The 22,537-nt window shown below is 41.2% G+C and overlaps 1 protein-coding gene across 3 annotated transcripts in view; it reads left to right on the top strand.

The window, feature by feature from the left end:
• Nucleotides 1-22,537, top strand: part of DNAAF9 (dynein axonemal assembly factor 9) — a 173,379-nt gene that overhangs the window by 139,944 nt on the left and 10,898 nt on the right. For all 3 annotated transcript variants that reach the window (XM_025263999.3, XM_006042748.4, XM_006042749.4), the window contains 5 exons: nt 4,855-4,892; nt 15,351-15,486; nt 17,815-17,901; nt 21,900-22,006; nt 22,323-22,397. In XM_025263999.3, the coding sequence (XP_025119784.3) occupies nt 4,855-4,892; nt 15,351-15,486; nt 17,815-17,901; nt 21,900-22,006; nt 22,323-22,397 (443 nt within the window). The remainder of the gene's footprint in view (nt 1-4,854; nt 4,893-15,350; nt 15,487-17,814; nt 17,902-21,899; nt 22,007-22,322; nt 22,398-22,537) is intronic.

The raw sequence follows: 22,537 nt of genomic DNA, 5'->3' as shown, positions 1-22,537 counted from the left end.
CCATTTATTTGAAGGACAAGCTTCCTCAATCCAAGTCTGGGAAAAGTGTTTAGAAGGTATGGACAGTCTGAAATATAATAGATGTGCTCTATGGTGTTCAAGACAATAATGTTAATAATATCAAATGGAAATAACCCAAATGCTCATTAGTAAGTGGTTCAATTTGAGGATATTCATATAATGGAAGCAGGTGGCACAGTGGTAAAGAATGCCTACCAGTGCAGGAGACACAAGAGATGCAGATTTGATCCCTGAGTTGGGAAGATCCCCTGGAGAAAGAAATGGCAACCCACTCCAGTATTCTTGCCTGGAAAATCCCATGGACAGAGAAGCCTGGTGGGGTATAGCCCATGGGGTCACAAAAATTCAGACACAGTTTAGTGAATGAGCGTGTGTAATGGAATACTATGCAGGCATTTTTTTAAGTTAGGTAGATTTTATGTACTGATATGGAAAATGCCCATTTGTGAAGTGAGAAAAGCAAATTACCAAAACAATATGTATTCTTTAAATGTCTATATGACTAAACATAGAAAGTATCTGGAGGAATACATCCCAAACTGTGAATAGTGGTTTCTTCTGGGAAATGGTTAGTTCCTTGGGGGCAGATGTTGGATGATGTGTAAAACATTTGATATTTTATAGTACCATGTATATTGCTTCTTTTAATATAACAGCTTTATTGAAATGTAATACACATATTATAAAATTCACTGTTTTAAAATGTCCCTTCCAGTCACTTCCCATTTCTTTTTTTTCCCAGTCCCTGGCAACTAGTCTACTTTCTGTTTCTGTGGATATGCTTATTCTGGATATGTTCGTATATGTTGCCTTTTGTGCCTGGCTTCTTTCAAGGTTCATCTATGCTGTGGCATGTGTCAGTGTTTTGTTCCTTTTTATGGACAAATATGCCATTGTATAGATATATCACATCTTTTTTATCCACTCATCAGTTGATGGACATTAGAGTTTTTTACATTTGGCTATCATAAATATACTGCTATGAATGTTTATGTTTAAGTTTTAATATGGTCATATGTTTTTCTGTTCTCTTGGGTAGAATTGTTGGGTCATATAGTAACTATTTAACTTTTGGAGGAACTACAAACTGTTATCCAAAGCCATTGCACCATTTGCATCCTCACCAGCAATATATGAGGGTTCCCATTTCTCCACGTCTTTACCAATACTTGTTATTGTCTGTCTTCAGTAATATTACAGTTTTAGGGGCTTTCCCAGTGGTCCAGTTAAGAATCTGCCTTGTAATGCAAAAGAAAGAGGAGGAAAAAAATACATTACAGTTTAGAAAGGAGGATGATATGTATAGAAGGAAAGGAATTGAGCTATCATTTGTTTTCTGCTGTTTTTTAGACACTGTGATGCTTTACCTCTTTCAGTCCTCAAAATCCCTTTAAGTATTTTGGGAGGCATTTAAGGTAAGCATCATTACCATGTTTTACCATGAGGAAGCTGATGCTCAGAAAAGTTAAATAATTTCCCGAATGCCACATCCATGGCATGTACACAGTCAGTCATGATATGGGGTGGGAAGTACTATAATAAAAAATTCATGTAATTTTACAAGAATTGTTAAAAACAGTGATATCTCAATGAGAAGTTGCATAAATGTGCAAGTCCGTGTGTTGAGTATTTTCTTTGCAGCTCTTTAAAGTGAGTAACTTAATGACCCTCTAGCCTGTCAGAGGTTTAAAATACGAGCTTCCAACCTGTGACTGGATAAGATGCATGGAGAGGGAGCATTGCTCAATTTTGTCTCAGATGCTACTGGTATGAATTGCTGTGCACTGCTGTGGGAAAGCAAGCAGGACACTGAGAAGGGCTTTTAAGGCATATACTGTAAAGTCACAGGAACATCATCGAAAAACCTACAAATAATAAATGCTGGAGAGGATGTGGAGAAAAGGGAACCCTCTTACACTGTTGGTGGGAATGTAAATTGACACAGCCACAATGGAGTTTGTGGATGGAACAGTTTGGAAATTTCTTTTAAAAACTAGGGATAAAACCTACCATGTCATCCAGCAATCCCACTACTGGGCATATACCCTGAGAAAGCCTTTCTAAAAGACACATGTACCCCAGTGTTCATTGCAGTACTGTTTACAGAAGGCAGGTCATGGAAGCAATCTAGCTGTTCATTGATAGATGAATGGATAAAGCAGTTGTGGTACATATATACAATGGAATACTATTCAGCCATAAAAAGGAATGAATTTGAGTCAGTTCCTAGTCAAGTGAATGAACCCAGAGCCTGTTATACAGAGTTAAGTAAGTCAGAAAGAGACAAATGTCGTACATTAACGCCTATATTGGAAATCTAGAAAAATGGTCTTGATGAACCTGTTTGTAGGACAGCAGTAGAGACAAAGACATGAAGAACAGACTTGTGGACACAGTGAGGGAGGCAGAGAGGGAGATGAATTGAGAGAGTAGCACTGAAGCATATGTAAAATAGATAGCCAGTGAGAATTTGCTGCATGACACAGGAAGCTCAAGCCAGTGCTCTGTGACAGCCTAGAGGGGTGGGATGGGGTGGGAGGTGGGAGGGAGTTTCAAGAGAGAGGGGTCATATATATACCTATGGCTGATTCATGTTGATGCATGGTAGAAACCAACACAACATTGTAACAGTTATTCTCCAATTATAAATAAATTTAAAAAGTTACAGGCACTTACTTGAGGGGACAGACATTTTCTAAGAATGCATTTGTGGACTTTCCTGGTGGTCCAGTGGTTAAGAATCTGCCAATGCAGAGGACATGGGTTCAATCCCTGGTCTGGAAAGTTTCCACATGCTGTGGGGCAACTAAGCCTGAGCACTGCAGCTACTGAAGCCCAAGTGCCCTATAGCCCATGCTGTGCAACAAGAGAAGCCACTGCAATGAGAAGCCAGCACACTGCAACTAGAGAGTAGCCCCTACTCACCACAACTAAAGAAAGCCTATGCATAGCAATGAAGACCCAGCACAGCCAAAAGTAAATACTTTTTTTAAAGAATACATTTGCTCTGCAGCTGACCCTTCAGTGGACTATGAGTACAGTGAAGTCAGTGAGCTCTATTCTTGGGAGACTCAAGTGAGGATCTCTCTCTCTTTGTTCTGGGGCTCCTAACCTTATTCAGAGCACATCGGGGTTCCTCTGTGGAATTCTTTAGAAACCGTGAAGGAATCAGGCAGGTGAACTAGATCCACAGCCCAAAGTTTTACTTACCCAAGTGGCTCACTCATCCACCAAATTTGGTTCCAAATGGTGTGTGTCTGAGCATTGTCAAACTCAAATTAAAAAATGAAGATTTGCCACCACCAAGGAAATTGCAAGAGAAAAACTCCCCTAAGTGTTTTGAACAGCATTAATACCTGCCAACTGGACAAGCAACAATTCAGAGGGTGACTTCAGCAAACATCTTACTTGCAGGGGTAGACAGCACAGGAGCTTTGTGGTGTTAAACAAACCTGGGCCCCTGTGTAAACCCTCCCATTTCCTAGCTGCAGGTAGGACCTTCGGAGAAGGCAATGGCACCCCACTCCAGTACTTTTGCCTGGAAAATCCCATTGATGGAGGAGCCTGGTAGGCTGTAGTCCATGGGGTCGCTAGAGTCGGACATGACTGAGCGACTTTACTTTCACTTTGCACTTTCATGCATTGGAGAAGGAAATGGCAACCCACTCCACTGTTCTTGCTTGGAAAATCCCAGGGACGGGGAAGCCTGGTGGGCTGCCATCTATGGGGTCGCACAGAGTCGGACACGACTGACACGACTTAGCAGCAGCAGCAGCAGGTAGGACCTTGGGCCAAGTGCTTAGCTTGCTTAGCCACCATGAACCCACTGTTTGCAGCTTTTAAGTACCCAAGGCACAGGGTGGATGTGAGAATAAAATTGTATATGTGAACTGCTTGCCCAGTGCCCAGTCAAAGCCTTTGATGAAAGATAGCTCTTATTAGTATTGGCTTTCTTCACCAAGAACAGCACTGTGGTGTTTTAGAAGTTTTAAAACACTAAGAATATTGAGTTTTTCTCTGGAGCTTACTACAGAGCTACAGTTGTTAACTCATACTTTGAATTAGTCTATCTATTAGTCTATCCTCAATCTATTCAGTCAGTCTCCTACATTTCATTCACCATTCGAGTTTAGAATAAGGTTAAAGGGTGCGGGGTCTTCTGTGGTGGTCCAGTGGTTAAGAATCCTCCTTGTAATGTAATGTAATCCTCCTTGTAATGCAGGTTTGACCCCTGACCCATGAACTAAGATCCCACATGTTGTGGGGCATCTAAGCCTGTGTGCCACAGCTAGAGAGTCTGCATGCCATAATGAAAGATCCCGCTTGACACAACACCAGACACAGCCAAATAAATAAACAAACACTTTTTAAAAAAGATTAAAGGGGAACCCGGATTTAGTTGTGCACATAACAGGAAATATGGCAACTTTGTTGTTGAAGGCCCTTGGCAGAATTAGGCAAGTGTAATTTTTCTCATTTTCCCTTGAAAGTTTCCCTGTACTAACAGGACAGTATCTCTCCAGGGTAAAAGAAAAAGACCAATCTCTCTTTCTCCATTTCCTATAGTCTTGGTAGTTGAACAGGAATCTCCTGTTCAACATTCCACCAAGAGTTGGCCATGTTGGGACTCTTTTAGGGTTTCTGGCTTAGGGAACTCTGGTTCAAAACTATGAATACCTTTTGAATAACCATGGCCATCCTTAATGTTCAGTGTTGCCTGCCAGTTGCCCCACTGAGTAAGCCATTTTATATGTTAGTGATAGTCAAAATTTTGCGAGAAATCAGTGAAAATTCTGAGATTAATTGTTTTAAATATTTGTTTTCTCTCCGTAGATTCCTGTTTCCTAAATTTCTTGACCAGTGTTCGCAAGGTAAGCAATGTACTCTATATCCTGCTTGCATGCCTTTCAAAGTCTGTTTAGAGGCAACAGACTTTTCTTCATGTTCCCACCTACCATTCTGAAATCTAAAACAGAACTGATCCAGGGAAAACTGTGGCATTTTTTGCTGTTATCTTATTTGATAGGTGGATTTCTTCTAAGAGTTTGTCTCAATGATAATAAATTGCCATGTCAACACCTCTTTTGAGCTGCGCTTAACTCTGCCTTCCGTTCCAACTAATGTCAGTTGACTGAATAAGTATTCCTAGCCTTCGAATCAGCATGATTTTGAAGCATTTCTCCTGTCCCATGAGTGCAGAGTATGGCCCAGTAGAACCTTCTCCTTTAACCCTCTGCTGCATACACTGAGATTTTCCACATCTGCTTATATATAGAAAAATCCACCTATCTTTAGGTTGTACTCAACCTTGCATTGTCCTACCATCTTGCAGTCTGGAAGCAGCACTTTTTAGTCAGATTAGCTATAGTGGCTGGAAACCCAGAATAAATTCTAAATTTCCTACAGTAGTGATAAAATGCTTATTGTTGTCAGAAGACCTGGGGTCTGGGCTTCCTGAAGCAGCCCAGCAAGTAGAAATCAGATGGAAGAAAATAACTCAGTGTCCCCAGCACAGTTCTGCCCTGCTGATCCCATTGCCAGTCTACAGGGAATGGGGACAACAGAGCATTAGCAGAGCTGTTGTCTTGGGAAAGAGCTGAGCTGGAGGCTGTGCAGAGCAGGAGACTGGGTCACTGGAGAGAAGAATTTATGTGTTCGGCTGCTGCACTGAGGAGTCTCAAGTCCAGCTTTTTAGAGGCCCTTGTTGCTTTTTAGGCACTGCACCCTAGAAACAGAGTTGAATGGAGGTTAGCTGGGTCTATCCACAGGGTCCACCCAAGGTAGATCAAAGAGATTTTTGAGGGGCTGGGTCAATAGGATGTGGTAACAGGCTGGATGGAGGACATTGAAACAAGACGTATCTGGAATGACTTCTAGGTTTCAAGCTTGGGAGATTGGGAAAGTTGATGGTACATATCCTTGAAATAGACTACATAGGAAAAAACATAGGTCCAGGAGATAACCAAGGAGAGCTGTCTGGTCCTTTGATAAATGCTTGGAAGTCATCATCAAAGCCAAGGGTGTGGGCTATAGTCTGCCCCATGTCCACCACCTGATCACATGGTGTTTGCCACCCTAGTGCCACTTGGCTTCTTGACACTTTCTCCTTCAGTGGCCTTCTCCCTTTTTTGCATGTGGGAAAAGCGATCAGGCTGCCTTGGCAAAGAACCTTAGGGAAGTGCTCTATCTTTACCATCCATGAACCTGGGCCAATATTCCAAGAGGATAGCCCTTTTAAGCCAAGACAGGATGAGTTCTGTCTGGCATTTGGTAGGCATATTTCATTAAAAGAGCCTTCCAACTCATTGTTCAAAGGCAATGTATGTCAATTCTGTGCTTATATAAAGAAAGCTAGGGTGAATTCCCTGGTTGCCCAGTGGTTAGGACTTGATGCCTTCACTACCACAGCCCAAATTCAGTCCCTCGTCAGGGAACTTAAAGCTAGGGATGTGATCAGATGTGGACAGGTGCCTTTGAGACCATATATGCTGTTTTCTGAAGTGCAAGGGGCTGGTTAAGTGGTAGTGCCTTAGTAAACATCTTCCCCTTACATCTGGGCACAGAGGACCCTATAGACTAATCTGACCTGGTTCACCATGAGCACTGGCCTTCTGGGAAAACAGGAGATAAGGGCAAGTATTTCTTTCTCCTCGGAGATTTAGTGCCTCTCTTAGAGGTGGAATCTGCCACCGGTAGACAAACATTTCATGTCCCCAGGGAGCATTTGCCTCCTTTGCTCCTGTTCATAAGTCAAGCTCTGATTCATTGCTTTTATAACAAGGGATTATTTTACAGTGAGAAAAGCACTGTATTGCAACCACAAAATGATGTGTATTACAGAAATCCAAGGATTAGGGAATAATCTCAGTGCTTAAACGACCAGCACAGCTCATTATAATGCTAGCTTTAAAGCAGAGAGCAGACATTTTGCTCCCATGATCTACTTTTAGAAGTATCTATATGGTGGAGGAAATGGCAACCCACTCCAGTATTCTTGCCTGGAGAATCTCATGGACAGGGCAGCCTGGCTGGCTACAATCCATGGGGTCGCTAAGAGTCAGGCACAACTTAGCAACTACACAGATATAGAAGACAAACTGGTGGTTACCAAAGGAGAGACAAAAGTGTTGTGGGACAAATTACGTGAATGGGATTAAGAAATTAAAAACTCCTATGTATAAACAGCAACAAGTTTATATTGTATCAGATAAAGAATTATAGCCATTATTGTATAATAACATTCAATGGAGTATAATCTGTAAAAATACTGAATCACTGTGCTGTATACGTGAAACTAGTATAATATTGTAAATCTTCTATACTACAATTTAATAATTAAAAAATTATCAAAAAAGAAATATCTATAGATTTTTGAGGTTTGATTTCTTCTAGGCTGCTGGAAGCCTTTAGCCAGACTGAGATGGTCAAACAGACCTCAGAGATGTTTCTCCACTTTTGGGAATGGGCCAGGCCAGGCTGCCTGCTCACTCACAGCCCAGGCTTGTGAGGCATTGGCTAAATCAGAGTATCCATTCCTTTGTACATAGCAGGAGGATGGCCCAAGCAGGATGAAACTGCCCACGATGGCCTCTTCACCTTGTGCTCCAGATAACTGCTGTACCTTGCCTTAATGATGGCATTTCCTCTTGGCAGGTAGCAGTTTGCATAGCTGGCCTAAGGAATGCTGGGGATAATCCTTTTGCTTGTTTCTCCATAAAGCAAAGCCCCTTTTCTATGTCCAATTCCTGACCTAGAATCCAAAGCCCACAGGGTTTGTCTACATGATACTAATGGGGAAACAGGACTTTGAGAAGGTGTCTGTCAGAGACTCAGACCCTAACTTTTTCTCAGGCAGGCCAAGCCTGTGCTTGTGATTCTGGTGCATGCTGCTCAGGTTGGCATGTTTGCAGTAGACTGACTCTTCAGTTTCTTTTGCCCAAGAAGATACTAAATAGAATCCAAGGGCCTTTGCAGATCTCTCAGCCTTTCCTGGCTCCTCACTGCAAGATACACCACAGCTATTCTTGTCTTCACCCTGGGACTTTCATGGACCCTTGCAGGAGCTGGCTCTCATAACTGCCCTCTCTGGAATGTGCTGACCCTTCTAGAACCCTACCTACTTCCCCACTGTGCCACATTCTGGGCCTGGCTGCCTAGTCTTGTCTTACTTAGTTTCCAGAGGCCCCAGCCACTTCCTGTAGCTGCACCAGGACATGGGGTTCTGGCAGTAAGCTCACCAGACTGTCCTCATTGCCTGCCCGCAGCCTCCAGAGTGACCTTTTTAATGGGAATGGAAGCACAGGCACTGCCAGTGCCACCTTTCTTAGGAGGCTTCTCTGACACTCTGACTGCAGATGGTCCATCTTAATGTTAAAGCTTATGACAAGGAAGCCATGTGAGCAGCCTTTTTAAAACTGAATAAACAAAAAGTAAACATATTCTACATTTGAATTTCTAAGTCTTATGCTATTACCATATCTAAGCCATACGTGAAAACCTAGGAGATAGACGTTGTAAGTGTGGAAGAAGTTGTTAAGAAAATATGGTTTTGTATATTCCTGTATACTTGTATATGCATAGACCATCTGAGGAGACATACCCCAAATCTGCTTATTAGTGGTTGCCTCTGGGGAGAAGTAAGGTTCAGGATGCCAGAGAAAGGAAGAAGAAACTTTATGCTGAACCCTTTCATACCTTAATGAATTTTGCACCAAAATATGTATATCTAATCTTAGCTACCTTTTAAAATGGCTGCCTGATGAATGATACTTGCTCAGATTTGCAAGTGGGAAAATTTTTAGCATGTGGGTACCCACAGCTTAGTTGCTTAGGCAGCTGCCTCAGAGGTCAGGTTGCACATGCCTTTTATTAGTTCATTTATTCATCTGTTCAGCAAATCTTTATCCTATACCTGCTCTAACCCAGTCCTAAGGGATTAGGAAAGTCTTCTGGAAGGATGCTGTTTAAATTGTCTACAACCTGAAGTAGGAGTTGGTCCTTCAAAATAGAAAGGAGGGAAAAGATAGTTCCAGACAGAAGAAACAGCAGGAAAGAAGACCTGATGGTGACTAGAGCCTTGAAGAAGTGCAGCATGCGGGTAGGTCAGACTGGCCAAAAAGTTTAGATATCAGCCTACAAGTAATGGGGATGCTGTAAATGTGTTAAGTGGGGAAATGATTTGATCAGATTTATGTTTTTGAAAGATTACTCTGACTACAGGAGAAAGAATGAATTGAAGTAAAGGAAGCCTGGAAGTAGAGAGAATGAGCACAGAGCTAGTAAAGAGCAGTGGTCTAAACTAGGCAAATGGTAGCAGGGACTGAGAGTGGAGGATGGACTATGGCCCAGGTTTGGGGAATTCAGCAGTCAGTGTGACCTTACCAAGTGACCACTTGAATGTCAGGGGAAGCCACCGAGAAAACTCACCTTTGAATCCTCAGAGGTCTCTCAAGCACTCTGCAGAGGCAGATGGGCTGTATTTGCCTAAGGCTGACTGACTTGCTGTGGAGCACTAACACATACTTGAGAAGGGCAGGACTCATGTCTCTGAACCAAAAAGCCAATAGATTCCCAAACAGCTTGTTAAGCACCCAGGAAGCAGATTCTGTACTCAGCAGTCAAGCCTTACTTCCTGACATTTACAATCTTAGACATATTGTATACCTTTTGTGTACATCATGCTAAATGCCGGGCTGGATGAATCACAAACTAGCATCAAGATTGCTGGGAAAAATAACAACCTCAGCTATGAAGATGATACCATTTTAATGGCAGAAAGTGAAGACAAACTAGAGTCTCTTGAAAAGGGTGAAAGAGGAGAATGAAAAAGCTGGCTTGAAACTCAACAGTTGAAAAAAAATCAAGATTGTGACAAACAGAAAGAGAAAAAGTGGAAAGAGTGACAGATTTTATTTTGGGGCAAAATTTTTATTTTTCAAAATCATTGTGGATGGTGACTGCAGCCATGAAATTAAAAGATGCTACTCCTAGGAGAGAAAGCTATGACAAACCCAGATCACATTTTAAAAAGTAGAGACATCACTTTGCCAACAAAGGTCTATATAGTCAAAGCTATGGTTTTTCCAGCAGTCATGTATGGATGTGAGAGTTGGACTATACAGAAGGCTGAATGCCAAAGAATTGATGTTTTTCTAATTGTGGTGCTGGAAAAGATCTTGACAGTCCGTTGGACCGCAAAGACATCCAACCCAGTCAGTCCTAAAGGAAATCGACCTTGAATATTCATTGGAAGGACTGATGCTGAAACTGAAGCTCCAGTACTTTGGCCACCTGCTGTGAAGAGTCAACTCAATGATGCTGGGAAAGATTGAAGGCAAGAGCAGAAGGGGACAACAGAGGATGATATGGTTGCATGGCATCATCAACTCAATGGACATGAGTTTGAGCAAACTCTGGGAGATGGTGATGGACAGGAAAGCCTGGCATGCTGCAGTCCATGGAGTCACAAAGAGATGGATATGATTTAGCAACTGAACAATGACAACATACCCTTTGTGTATGCCTTGTCCCCATCATAACACATGACCATTGACATGAATCTCCTAACCCCTGCTCCCTGGTTGTGAATGGAATATAGTTATGAGGTTAGAGTCAATCTTTAGAGTTTGGGAACACTTTTTAAGTATGATTGGTGAGAGGAAGTATCACTGACTTCTGCCCCAGACCAGAGGCAAAGGCCGAGGCCAGGGGTCCTGGAAGCTGCTTTCAAACTAGTGGTAGCCACTCATCTAAACCATGGGCTCAGTAATCTAGGCTGGTGAGAGTCACGTGATTTAGCTTCCTGTGTGTTGCTGTGGCTAACTAAGGTCCACGTGCAATGGCCATCCCTGTCCGTCTGAGGAATGGATCAGTCCAGTCTCCTTGGTATAGATGGTGGTGCTGGTGGTAGTGTCAGGTTACATTTAATGAGTTCTTTCTTTCTGTAGCCTGTGATAAGCATTTCACTGCTAACCTGGAGGTACATGTTCCCATCTAACAGAGGAGGATTTAGGGCTCAGAGAGAAAGTTGAGCAGCTTGCCTAATGTTACCTATGAATAATTAGTAGAACCCAGAATTCAAACTCAGATTTTCTTGACTCTAAAACTCCTGCTTTCATCTTTATACTGTCTTTTTTTACAAATAAGAAGAAGATAAATAAAAAATATAAATCATATTTTAAGCATTGCCCATGTTATTCAAAGGAGCTCTCCTAAGTTTAGAGAAAGGGAGACAGCAGGGTGGCATGAGGGGTGGATTGGACTGGTAAGGTATTAGAGAAGATCTTAAAGAAGAAGTAAGCTAGTGAACAAAGTACAGAATAGTATAATATGCCACTAATCATGGGGGAAATGTATATATGCACATTTGCTTGTATAAACTCGGCATATACCTGGAAGAAGACTCTGATAAATGTGGTTGTCTTCAGGAAAAGGTAGTAGGTAGCTGGGGAGAAAGGGAATTTGTTTTGTCTTGTGAACTTTTCCATACATTATGACTTTTGCCCTCAGAAACTAAGTATAGCTAATTTTTTAAAAAACCAAACACTTTATTGAAGTAAATAGTATTAATGAGTCCTCTGTACTGAATCTTATTATTCAGAGTCCTAGTTACATGGTTATTTAGGAAAGCTGAAGTCTTAGAACTTAGAGACATTGCTGCTGCTGCATCGCTTCAGTCGTGTCCGACTCTGTGGGACCTCATAGACGGCAGCCCGCAAAGCTCCCCCGTCCCCGGGATTCTCCAGGCAAGAATACTGGAGTGGGTTGCCATTTCCTTCTCCAATGCATGGAAGTGAAAAGTGAAAGTGAAGTCGCTCAGTTGTGTCCGACTCTTAGCGACCCCATGGACTGCAGCCTACCAGGCTCCTCCATCCATGGGATTTTCCAGGCAAGAGTACTGGAGTGGGGTGCCATTGCCTTCTCCTTAGAGACATTATGTGAACTAATTATTTATAAAACTAGTCTCTGTTAGTGAAAAGATTAATGATGAGCATTAAATCTTTTTAGATACAAGACTAATTACAACATCTATGAGAATGCTATTAAAAAATAGAATATAAATGTTGAAAATCTCAAAAACCTATAAATGAACTCATATTTAATAAAATATTAGGAAGCAGTAAGAGAGAGAGATTATCTTTACATTTTCTCAAGTGGGAGATCAGTAAATTTTAAAGCTGTTAAATCAAGTTATAAAGAGTATTTATACTCTTTAAAGATATAAAAATATCTACTTGGAGAAACTATAAAATTATCAATATAACCAGCCAGAATGTGATAGTGGAGAAATGGGATGAATTTAAAGGTATATGAACTTCCCTGTCTCATGAGGAAAACTCAAAAGACATTGTTTAAAGGTGACAGGATAGCTATCGTAAGAACTTAAAACAGACTGTACTTATCAGAAGGAACGCAGAAAACGATGTAGAATCATACTGGTAAAGGTTTAAAAAAATGTTTTTAAACAGAATTCAACATAAACAAGGTGATAGAACCAAAGTACCATTAAATATTAAGTGGGATGTACTGTGCGCTCAGTCATGTCCAACTTTTTGTGACCCCATGGACCATGGCCCACCAGGCTCCTCTCTGTCCATGGAATTCTCCAGGCAAGAATACTGGAGTGGGTTTCCATTTCCTTCTCTGTAAGTGGGTTAAACACCTATCAAAAGAAAAATTATCTCAGGTTAAACCAAAAAATCAAATCTAAATTATATGATGTTGTACACAAGATCATCTAAAACTACGGATGGTGATAAAAGAATGGGCAAAGATATGACAGACGAATGCAAACAAAAAGAGGTGATGTTAATAACAGCAGAGTTGAATTTGTTATTGTTGTTCAGTTGCTAGGTCTTGTCTGACTCTTTGCCACCCGAAGGGCTGCAGCACACTAGGCACCCCTGTCCTTTACTGTCTCCTGGAGTTTGTTCAGGTTCATGTCCATTGAGTTGGTGATGCTATCTATCTCTTCCATGGCTACCCCTCCTCTAAGGGAGGCCATAATCTTAGTTTTTTGTATGTTGAAGTCTTATGCCAGCTTTTTCACTTTCTTCTTTCACGTTCATAAAGAAGTTCCTTACTTCCTCTTTGCCTTCTGCCATTAGTGTGGTATAATCTGAATATTTGAGGTTGTTGATATTTCTTCCAGGTATCTTGGTTCCAGCTTGCGCTTCATCCAGCCCCTCATTTTGCATGATTTACTCTGCATATAAGTTAAATAAGCAGGGTGACAATATACAGCCTTGATCTTTTATCTTCTTCATCCACTAATGGACACTTAGGTTGTTGGTTGTTTCTATAGCTTGGCTATTGTGAATAATGCTGCAATGAACATGGATGTGCAAATAGCTCTTCAAGATAGTGATTTCATTTCTTTCTGATGTAAGCCCAGAAGTGGAATTGTTGGATCATGTGGTGGTTTTATTTTTAATTTTTTGAGGACTCTTCATCCTATTTTTCATAGTAGCTGTACCACTATAGCGTTTACATTCCCAAAAACAGGGCACAAGTTTCCCTTTTCTCCACATCCTCACCAACTTTTGTTATTTCTTGTCTTTTTGAAAAACATAGCCATTCTAACAGGTGTAAGGTGCTATCTTATTGTGGCTTTTTAAAATAACGAATTAAGCATTCAACTTAAGTTTGAAAAAGAACAAGAACTTTTTTTAAAAAAATTGAAGCTGTAAAACAGTATCTAGCCTGTTAAAGAACACTATGGAAAAAAAAAAAAAAGAACACTATGGAGATTCTATTAGCAAAATCTAGACTACAAGAAATATACAAGAAGCAGTTCTTCAACAAATAAGTCACAGAGAAATAAGAAGAAACTATAGATTGAAAGCAAATTATGTGATATATCAATGAAATATAATATAGGGGCTTTGGTTCCTTGTTCCAAACAATTAACTCTAAGAAAATATTCTTGAGTCAGAAAAATTTTAATATGGACTAGATATTTTATATTAAGAATTTATTGCTTAATCATTCTTTTTTTTTTTTTTCAAAATTTATGTATTTACTTATGGCTGTGCTGGATCTCTGTTGCTGCCCGTGGGCTTTCTCTAGTTGCATAGAGCAGGGGCTCCTCTTCACTGTGGTAGAGGGGCTTCTCATTGCAGTGGCTTCTCTTGTTGTAAAGCACTGGCTCTAGGTGTGCTGGTTTAGTAGTTGCAGCAAGTGGGCTCAGTAATTGCAGCTTGCGAGCTCTGGAACACAGGCTCAGTAGTTGTGGTGTGTGGCCTTTGCTGCCCTGCAGCATGAGGATCTTCCTGGAGGAAGGATTGAACCTGTGTCCCTTGCACTGGCAGGCAGACTCTCAGCCACTGGACCACCAGGGAAGCCCCATTCATTTTTTTAAAGAGTTCTTTTCTTATGGTAATACATACTGAAATATTTTGGATTCAATAATAGGACATCTGTTATTAGCCTCAAAATCATCCCCTGGGGAAGGCAAGGAAAGCCGAAAAGGTGGGAGTATGATATAGAAGAAATACAATTAGACAAATGTTGGTAATTCTTGAAGCCAGGCGATGGGCACATGGGCATTCATTACACTATTGTTTTCTATTTTTGTGTATGTTTGAAATGCTCACATTATTGTCAGTAAAAATGGTTGAATCATACAAATGCAGGTGACATTATAGCAGAAGTGGTGTGTATGCAATGATCATAGCCATGTAGAATAAATACAAAAAGATACTATAATTGTGTTGGCATGCTGGGATGTGATTAAATTCTCTGATTTCCAGATTATCAGTAGTGTCATAGTGTCATGGATTTTACTTCTGTATTTTCACAAAAGTATGGGAGTGATTGTGGCCCACTCCACAGCATCTCTTTATATGGGCCACCCTTCCTTACTGTGTCACTCTGTAAATATCTTTGTTAGAACTTACCTTGTAATTGTAAGTCCATGGGTGAGCCTTCTTGACTGTGCACTCTTTAAGAATGATTAGCACCTGACATACGGTTTGTGTTGGTAAATGTCTGTGTTCTGAACTGGTGAAAGTCATTGGCAGCAGTTCTAAGGAAGTTCATGGGATATGGAAAGGGCCATTTGATGAAAAAGCTCCAGGTATCAAAGTGAAACTAAGAAGACAGAGGAGGTTAGAAAGAGGGGCAGCTGCAGAGCTGAGGCCATTCACTTCCAGAGGCTGCAGAAAGAACGGATTGATGGCTGTTGTATCAGTATTGAGGGGCAGGGGTGTCTACATGAGGGGCTGCTAAAAGGGATGATCAGGCGAGGGAGCCAGGGGCTCACATTTGTGCAAATCCTCAGCCCCAGTCAGAACTCTGAAGGCTGAACCGTTTTTGATTTTATCCCCCAGGCCTGGTTAGCAATGTGGTATTCACCAGTCACACTATGGAGCAGAGGCACCCTCTCCTTGTTCAGCTGCAGAGCCTCATCCGAGCTGCCAATCCTTCTGCATCCTTCATTCTTGCAGAAAATGGGATTGTCACCAGGTAAACTTAACAGTCACTTCCCTCTGTAGGACCAACCACTTTCTCAGATACAGCATTCTGTCTGTGACCCATTGGGTCTTTCCATTGTATCTAAGACCTGAGCATTTACAGAAGCCAGGTCTTGAAGAAGTGCTTTTGATGTTGTATAGAAATCACCAAGAGGATTCCCACATGTCAGTATCCTGTACTGTTTTGAGATGTTTTGTTTTTGATGCATTCACATTCTCATTCATTAAAGGATTCAAGTCAAGACTCTCTTAGTGTTCTTTATGTTAAGATATGAGAGAAGTAGCATAAAAACATAGGGAAATTATATCTTTTAATTTGTAGAGTTAGGTTCTAGTTACAACCTAAAAATAGAAAATTAGTGACTTTTTATGTAACGATACTAAAAGTTGTATACTTTTTATATAGTTTCGACCTTTGAGCATTGCAGATATTTTACATATTCAAAAGTTAGGTCAACAAGGAGGAAAAAATACAAAAAGTGAATCTATCTGTATATCAAAGTAATAACACCCATACACACACAAAATAATTCAAGTAACTTTTGAACATAATCCTCTGTTGGAACCCGAATTCCAAACAACATCACTGAACATTAGGGAAGGGAGATTATAAATATGAAATGGAAAGGTAAGGAAAAACCCTGAAGATATTGGAGTTGAATAGGGGGACTCAATATAAATTCATTAGTTCAAAAAAATGTATATTCCCTCTTTCCCTTAAAAGGGACCAAAAATAATACCACAGTAGCAATTAATACCTCTACCTCTACTGCTGCTGCTGCCGCTGCTAAGTCGCTTCAGTCATGTCCGACTCTGTGCAACCCCATAGACGGCAGTCCACCAGGCTCCTCTGTCCCTGGGATTCTCCAGGCAAGAACACTGGAGTGGGTTGCCATTTCCTTCTCCAATGCATGAAAGTGAAAAGTGAAAGCGAAGTTGCTCAGTCATGCCCAACTCTTAGCAACCCCATGGACTGCAGCCCACCAGGCTCCTCTGTCCATGGGATTTTCCAGGCAAGAGTACTGGAGTGGGGTGCCATTACCTTTACCTCTAGATCTTAATTTCTAAGTACCAGTCCCCACTAAAGGTATCTGGTCTCCTTGGAGAATTGGTTGATTGCAGTTTAGGCAGTGAAAGTACAATGTGAGCCTAGTGCATTTTATGCCAGAAAGGCAGGGAAGTATTCAAAAATTAGTGGAGATATTTCAAAAGGATACGGAAGCTAGCTTAAGAAGCTCCCACTTAAGTTTAGGACAACTTGAGTTGTGGTATGAGAGAACCGTGATACTAATGGATTATAGCACATGGAATAAAATGAGTCTATGGTGATATTAAAAAAACTAAAAAGGGAGGGGGACAGAACAGTAAAGCTCTCCTCTATAGAAGAATGTTAGCTAACAAATAAGGATTTATAGAACTGGAAAGACACCATTTTGTAACCTTTCATATAATAACTTGATTTAGGCAAGAATTATCAGTGGATGCTAAAAGTAGTGGATGACAGATTGTTGAGGAAAAGGATATTCACTTGACTGAAAGTATTTGTCACTCCATAGACTTCTTTACTGCTTCCAAAGAGGGAAAACTACCTTCTCATTAAAGAGGTCTAATCTAGAAGACATGACATTGACCAAAATATTAAACTTAGCAAGACCACTAACGGGACCAAGTGAGTCATGTGCTTCCTTTACATGACACTGTGGGAGGAACACATCACTCAGCCATTACTCTTGCCATAAGTGTTTAACTGAATCTAATCACGAGGATCAGCCAGACAAATCCAGGTTGTGAGACACAAGACAGCTGACTGTGTGCTCTTCAAAATTGTCAATTCCTTGAGAAACAAAAAGTTGGAGGTATTTTTTCCAGATTGAAGGAAAATTAAAATTATAAATTCAATGAGCAATTCTTGATTGGACCCTGACTGCCCTGTCCCCACTAAAGGGAGAAATTTGAAAATGGATGTATATTATTAGATCAATAGTTCCCAACTTTAACATGCATATGAACCTCTTGGGGATCTTATTAAAATGAGGGTCCTGATTTAGTAGATCTGGAGTAGTCTAGAGATCCTGCATTTCCAGCAAGCTCCCAGGAGATACCAAGGCTGCTGGTCCTCCATATTAAATTCCTTAGGTGAGAATTAGTGAGAATGTGCTTGTTTCTAGAGATGCATATTAAAGTATATAAGGGTGAAATAACAGAAAAAAGTGTATATGTATGTACTTGTATGTGTATACAGGGGTGTGGAAGGGAAGGAAAATGTGCAGGTTAAGTTTGATAGTTCTGACTAACCTGGGTTTTCTGTATGTTTTTAAAGGAATGAAGACATTGAACTGATTCTCTCAGAAAACAGTTTTTCAAGTCCTCAGATGCTACGATCTCGATATTTAATGTACCCTGGCTGGCAAGTATTATCATTGAAAAATAGCTAAGATTTCTTTGTGTAAACTCAATGATTTGTTTATTTACAGGAAAGTAAAAGAAAAAGTGAAAATACCAGGTGTGCTCTGGGAGGGTGATGATCGCAGCTGCAATGGCCTGAAGTCGCAGTAGCTACTGGCCTTGTTAGAACCCCAGTGATCCACACCTCGGTCTCAGATTGAGACCCTTGCTGAGTTAAGGAGTCATCTTGTGAGCACTAAGCACAGCAACGTCCTTTGTTTTCCTCTAGCTTCTAGTAAGAGTGAGGTAGCTGGCATGGAACCAAGGAGTTACAACCCTTCTGAGTGAAAGAGTCACTCGGGAGAATAGTCAGTCCTCTGGGGTTCCCATCTGACAGACAGGTTGCCTGCTGTTGTGGTCCAGAGGATGTTCTCTTCTCTGCAGGTGGCCTCCCAGCCTAAACCTGTCCTCCCAATTCAGGGGAGCAGAGGAGAAAAGAGAGTGTGACGTGTACTGTCGTCATATTTCCAGCATCACTTGAGCACTTACTCTGTGCTACACATTGTTCTAAGACTTTGCTCTCCAGTAAAGCAGCTACTAGCCACATTTGACTACTTAATAAAATTAAATATATATTAATAAAAATTAGGTAAAATTTAGAATTTAGTCACACAAGATCCTTTTCACGTGCTTAACTATAACTAGCAGCTACTGTGGGACAGTACATTTCCTTCATCACAGAAAGTTCTGTTCACAGTGCCACTCTGAAGAGTTCAGCCTGTGTTATCTCATTAATCCTCAAACCAGGCCCCAAAGTAGATTACATTAGTTTCTTCATTTTAGAGATAAGGTAACTGAGGCAGCCAGGAGTTAAATGTCCTGTCCAAAGTCACACAGCTAGTAGATCAGAGAGTTGGGTTTCAGATTCAGGTTGTGTGGCTTCAGAGCCTGTGCTCTTTTTTTTTTTTTAAGTATAGTAGATTTACAAAGTTATGTTCATTTCTGCTGTACAGCAGAGCCTGTACTCTTATCTGCCATGTTGTACTTGTCCCTGTATGGAAAGGATAACTAGTTTTGCTGTGTTGAAGGTTCAGGGCAAGCCAAAATTGATCCCTCATATTGGTCTGAATCATCTCTATAATCCTTACTCACTTCTCTCAGCCACCTCTTTATTATCCTTACCCCTCAGCCATGAGTACTGTTTTTTAAAATAGTACAGTCAGTACTATTTTATTTTAAAACACAGGTCGATATGTAAAATTGAAAATTTTCATGCTTATTCTTAAAAGGAACCTCTGGTTTGAGTCACATCATAATTAAATAGTGGGTAAGTGGATTATTCCTTATGCCAAAACAAGACAGTAATATCTTAGCTAAAAAAAAAAAAAAGAGAGCTTCTGGGGTGAAACTTCTCTACAGTGGCTGCAGCTGCTGACCTTTGTGCTGCCAAAACTAGGCCTCTGGGCCTAGTCCTGAGACGTCTGCCATCTCTACTTGGTGCCTCTGGAAGTGCACGCGCTTTTGTGTGTGTGTGTGTGTGTGCGCGCGCGCGTTAGTCAGTCGTGTCCGAGTCTTTGCAACCCCTGGTGGACTGTAACCCACCAGGTTTCTCTGTCCATGGAATTCTCCAGGCAAGAACACTGGAGTGGGCTGCCATGCTCTTCTCCAAGCATTCAGATAAATTATTCTTTTATCAGGATCACCATCATCAGACTCCTGTGCATCCCTGTACATAACTCCCCTCTCTCCTTGGATGAGGGCCATCACCTCAGAGTGAACAGGCTTTATTAGCTGTAGGATGTACTCAGCTTTGTGATGTGCAGAGTCTCAGCCATTCCTCTCTCACAGCCCTCTGTTGTCATTGACCCCACACCTACCTCCCCTGGTAGAACAGCTTGTTCCTAGTCTGGAAGGAAACCTTGTACTCTTCCCTTGGCCCCTCCAAATTCTCCTAAGGATGCAACTCTGAACATAGAAGCCTGAGAAGCCCATGGTCTCCAGATAGCAGTCTTCAAAAACTGTTATACCATCACCTTGCTTTAAAGAAATAGCAAAAAGTGAGCTACTTTCAACAGTATAAAATTCAAAACTGCAGTGCAATTTTGAAACAAGACTAATCAGAAAATACAGTAGACTAGAGGAAAGTGTTTGCATCAGATGTGACAAAAGGTTAATATAGTATTTGGGAGGCTTGTTTAGATTTTAAAGAACAGTTGTTGTTGTCATTGTTCAGTCATTCAGTCATGTCCAACTCTTTGCAACCCCATGGACTACAGCATGCCAGGCTTCCCTGTCCTTCACTATCTCCTGGAGCTAGATCAAACTCCTGTCCATTGAGTCAGTGATGCCATCCAACCATCTCATCCTGTCATCCCCTTCCTGTGCTGCCTTCAATCTTTCCCAGCATCAGGGTCTTTTCCAATGAGTTGGCTCTTCGCATCAGGTGGCCGAAGTACTGAAACTTCAGCTTCAACATCGATCCTTATAATGAATATTCAGGATTTATTTCCTTTAGGATTGACTGTTGATCATTCTGTCCAAGGATCTCTCAAGAGTCTTCTGCAATACCACAGCTCAAAAGCATCAATTCTTCAATGCTCAGTGTTCTTTATGGTCCAGCTCTCATATGCATACATGACTATTGGAAAAACCATAGCTTTGACTAGATGGACCTTTGTTGACAAAGTAATGTCTCTGCTTTTTAATACGCAGTCCAGGTTTATCATAGCTTTTCTTCCAAGGAGCAAGCGTCTTTTAATTTTGTGGCTGCAGTCACCATCTACAGTGATTTTGGAGCCCAAGAAAATAAGGTCTCTCACTGTTTCCATTGTTAACCCATCTATTTGCCTTGAAGTGATGAGACTGGATGCCATGATCTTAGTTTTTGAATGTTGAGTTTAAAGCCAGCTTTTTCACCCTACTCTTTCACCTTCATCAAGAGGCTCTTTCATCCCTCCTTGCTTTCTGCCATAAGGGTGGTGTTGTCTGCATATCTGAGGTTATTGATTTTTCTCCTGGCAATCTTGATTCCAGCTTGTGCTTCATCCAGCGTGCATCTCTCATGATGTCCTCTGCATATAAGTTAAATAAGCAGGGTGACAATATTCAACCTTGATGTACTCTTTCCCAATTTTGAACTAGTCCGTTGTTCCATGTCTGGCTGTAACTGTTGCTTCTTGATCTACATACAGGTTTTGCAGGAGGCAGGTAAGGTGGTCTGATAGTCCCATCTCTAAGAATTTTCCACAGTTTTTTGTAATTCACACAGTCAAAAGCTTTAGCATAATCAATGAAGCAGAAGTAGATGTGTTTCTGGAATTCTCTTGCTTTTTCTGTGATCCAGTGGATATTGGCTATTTGATTTCTGGTTCCTCTGCCTTTTCTAAATCCAGCTTGAATATCTGGAAGTTCTCAGTTCATGTACTGTTGAAGCCTCGCTTGGAGAATTTTGAGCATTACTTTACTAGCATGTGAAGTGAGTGCAATTGTGCGGTAGTTTGAGCATTCTTTGGCATTGCCCTTCTTTGGAATTGGGATGAAAACTGACCTTTTCTAGTCCTGTGGCCACTGCTGAATTTTTCATATTTGCTGGCATATTGAGTACAACACTTTCATAGCATCATCCTTTAGGATTTGAAATAGCTCAACTGGAATTGGCATAGTGGGAGCCCAGAAGAAAGTGGGAGGGGATCCTGAGTAAAAGCCAAAGGGTATGAGGAGGGACCCCTAATCCCAGCTGGGATACTTCAAAGCTTCAAAAGTAGAAGAGGTCTTTGACTTGAAGAAATTGCTAGTCCAAAGAAATTGCTAGTCCACTCTTCCTTCTCTGAAGGGGCAAACATGCTTTCCAATCTCACAATGAAAAAGACATAAATGCTTTCAAATAGGTGTTTTGTACACAAAATGGCATATGAGTAAGGGAGAATTCAAATATGATAATACATTGTTCTATCGAATGTAGTATATAATAACACTCAAAGCCCCAATTACTTATATTTATAATTTTTTAAACCTTTTAAGGTATGAAGGTAAATTTGATGCTGGATCAGTCTTTCCATTGATGGTTCAGATCTGTGTATGGTTTGGTCGTCCCTTGGAGAAGACTCGCTTTGTGGCCAAGTGTAAAGGTAAGCCTTGACTGGAACATGTCCCAGCACTGGTAAAAGAGTGCCCCAGAGTTGTCCCCACTTCCTGGCACCATTTTGATATTCAGTGTGCTGTCTCTTCTCACCATTTGGGTCTGAAAGGAGGCAGAGGAATTTAAGGACCCAGGCATCCCATCCCCTGAGAACAGTGGCAGAGCCACTGAGGGAGGAACTGGTGTGAGTACCTGTGAACCCTAGAGGAGGCGCCTTTCCTAGTGCCTAACCCTCCCGGATGTGCTGCCCTGGCCTTGGTCTCTGCCCCCAGATAAATAACAGCCCTGTCCTATTCCTCCACCAGCAATTCAGTCCTCCATCAAGCCAAGTCCATTCTCTGGAAACATCTACCACATCCTGGGCAAAGTGAAGTTCTCAGGTAACTGGGGGTTTGGATTTGGGAGCTCTGCACTGTGGAATGATCACATCTCATAATGTGATTTCATAGCCTCCGCTGATGCTTAGCAGACCACTGATGTCTCTTGTTGTTCTGTTGCTGAATTGTGTCTGACTCTTTTG

This window comes from Bubalus bubalis, chromosome 14, assembly GCF_019923935.1.
Source record: "Bubalus bubalis isolate 160015118507 breed Murrah chromosome 14, NDDB_SH_1, whole genome shotgun sequence".
Lineage (NCBI taxonomy): Eukaryota > Metazoa > Chordata > Mammalia > Artiodactyla > Bovidae > Bubalus > Bubalus bubalis.
This window is presented reverse-complemented; position numbering and strand designations above follow the sequence as displayed.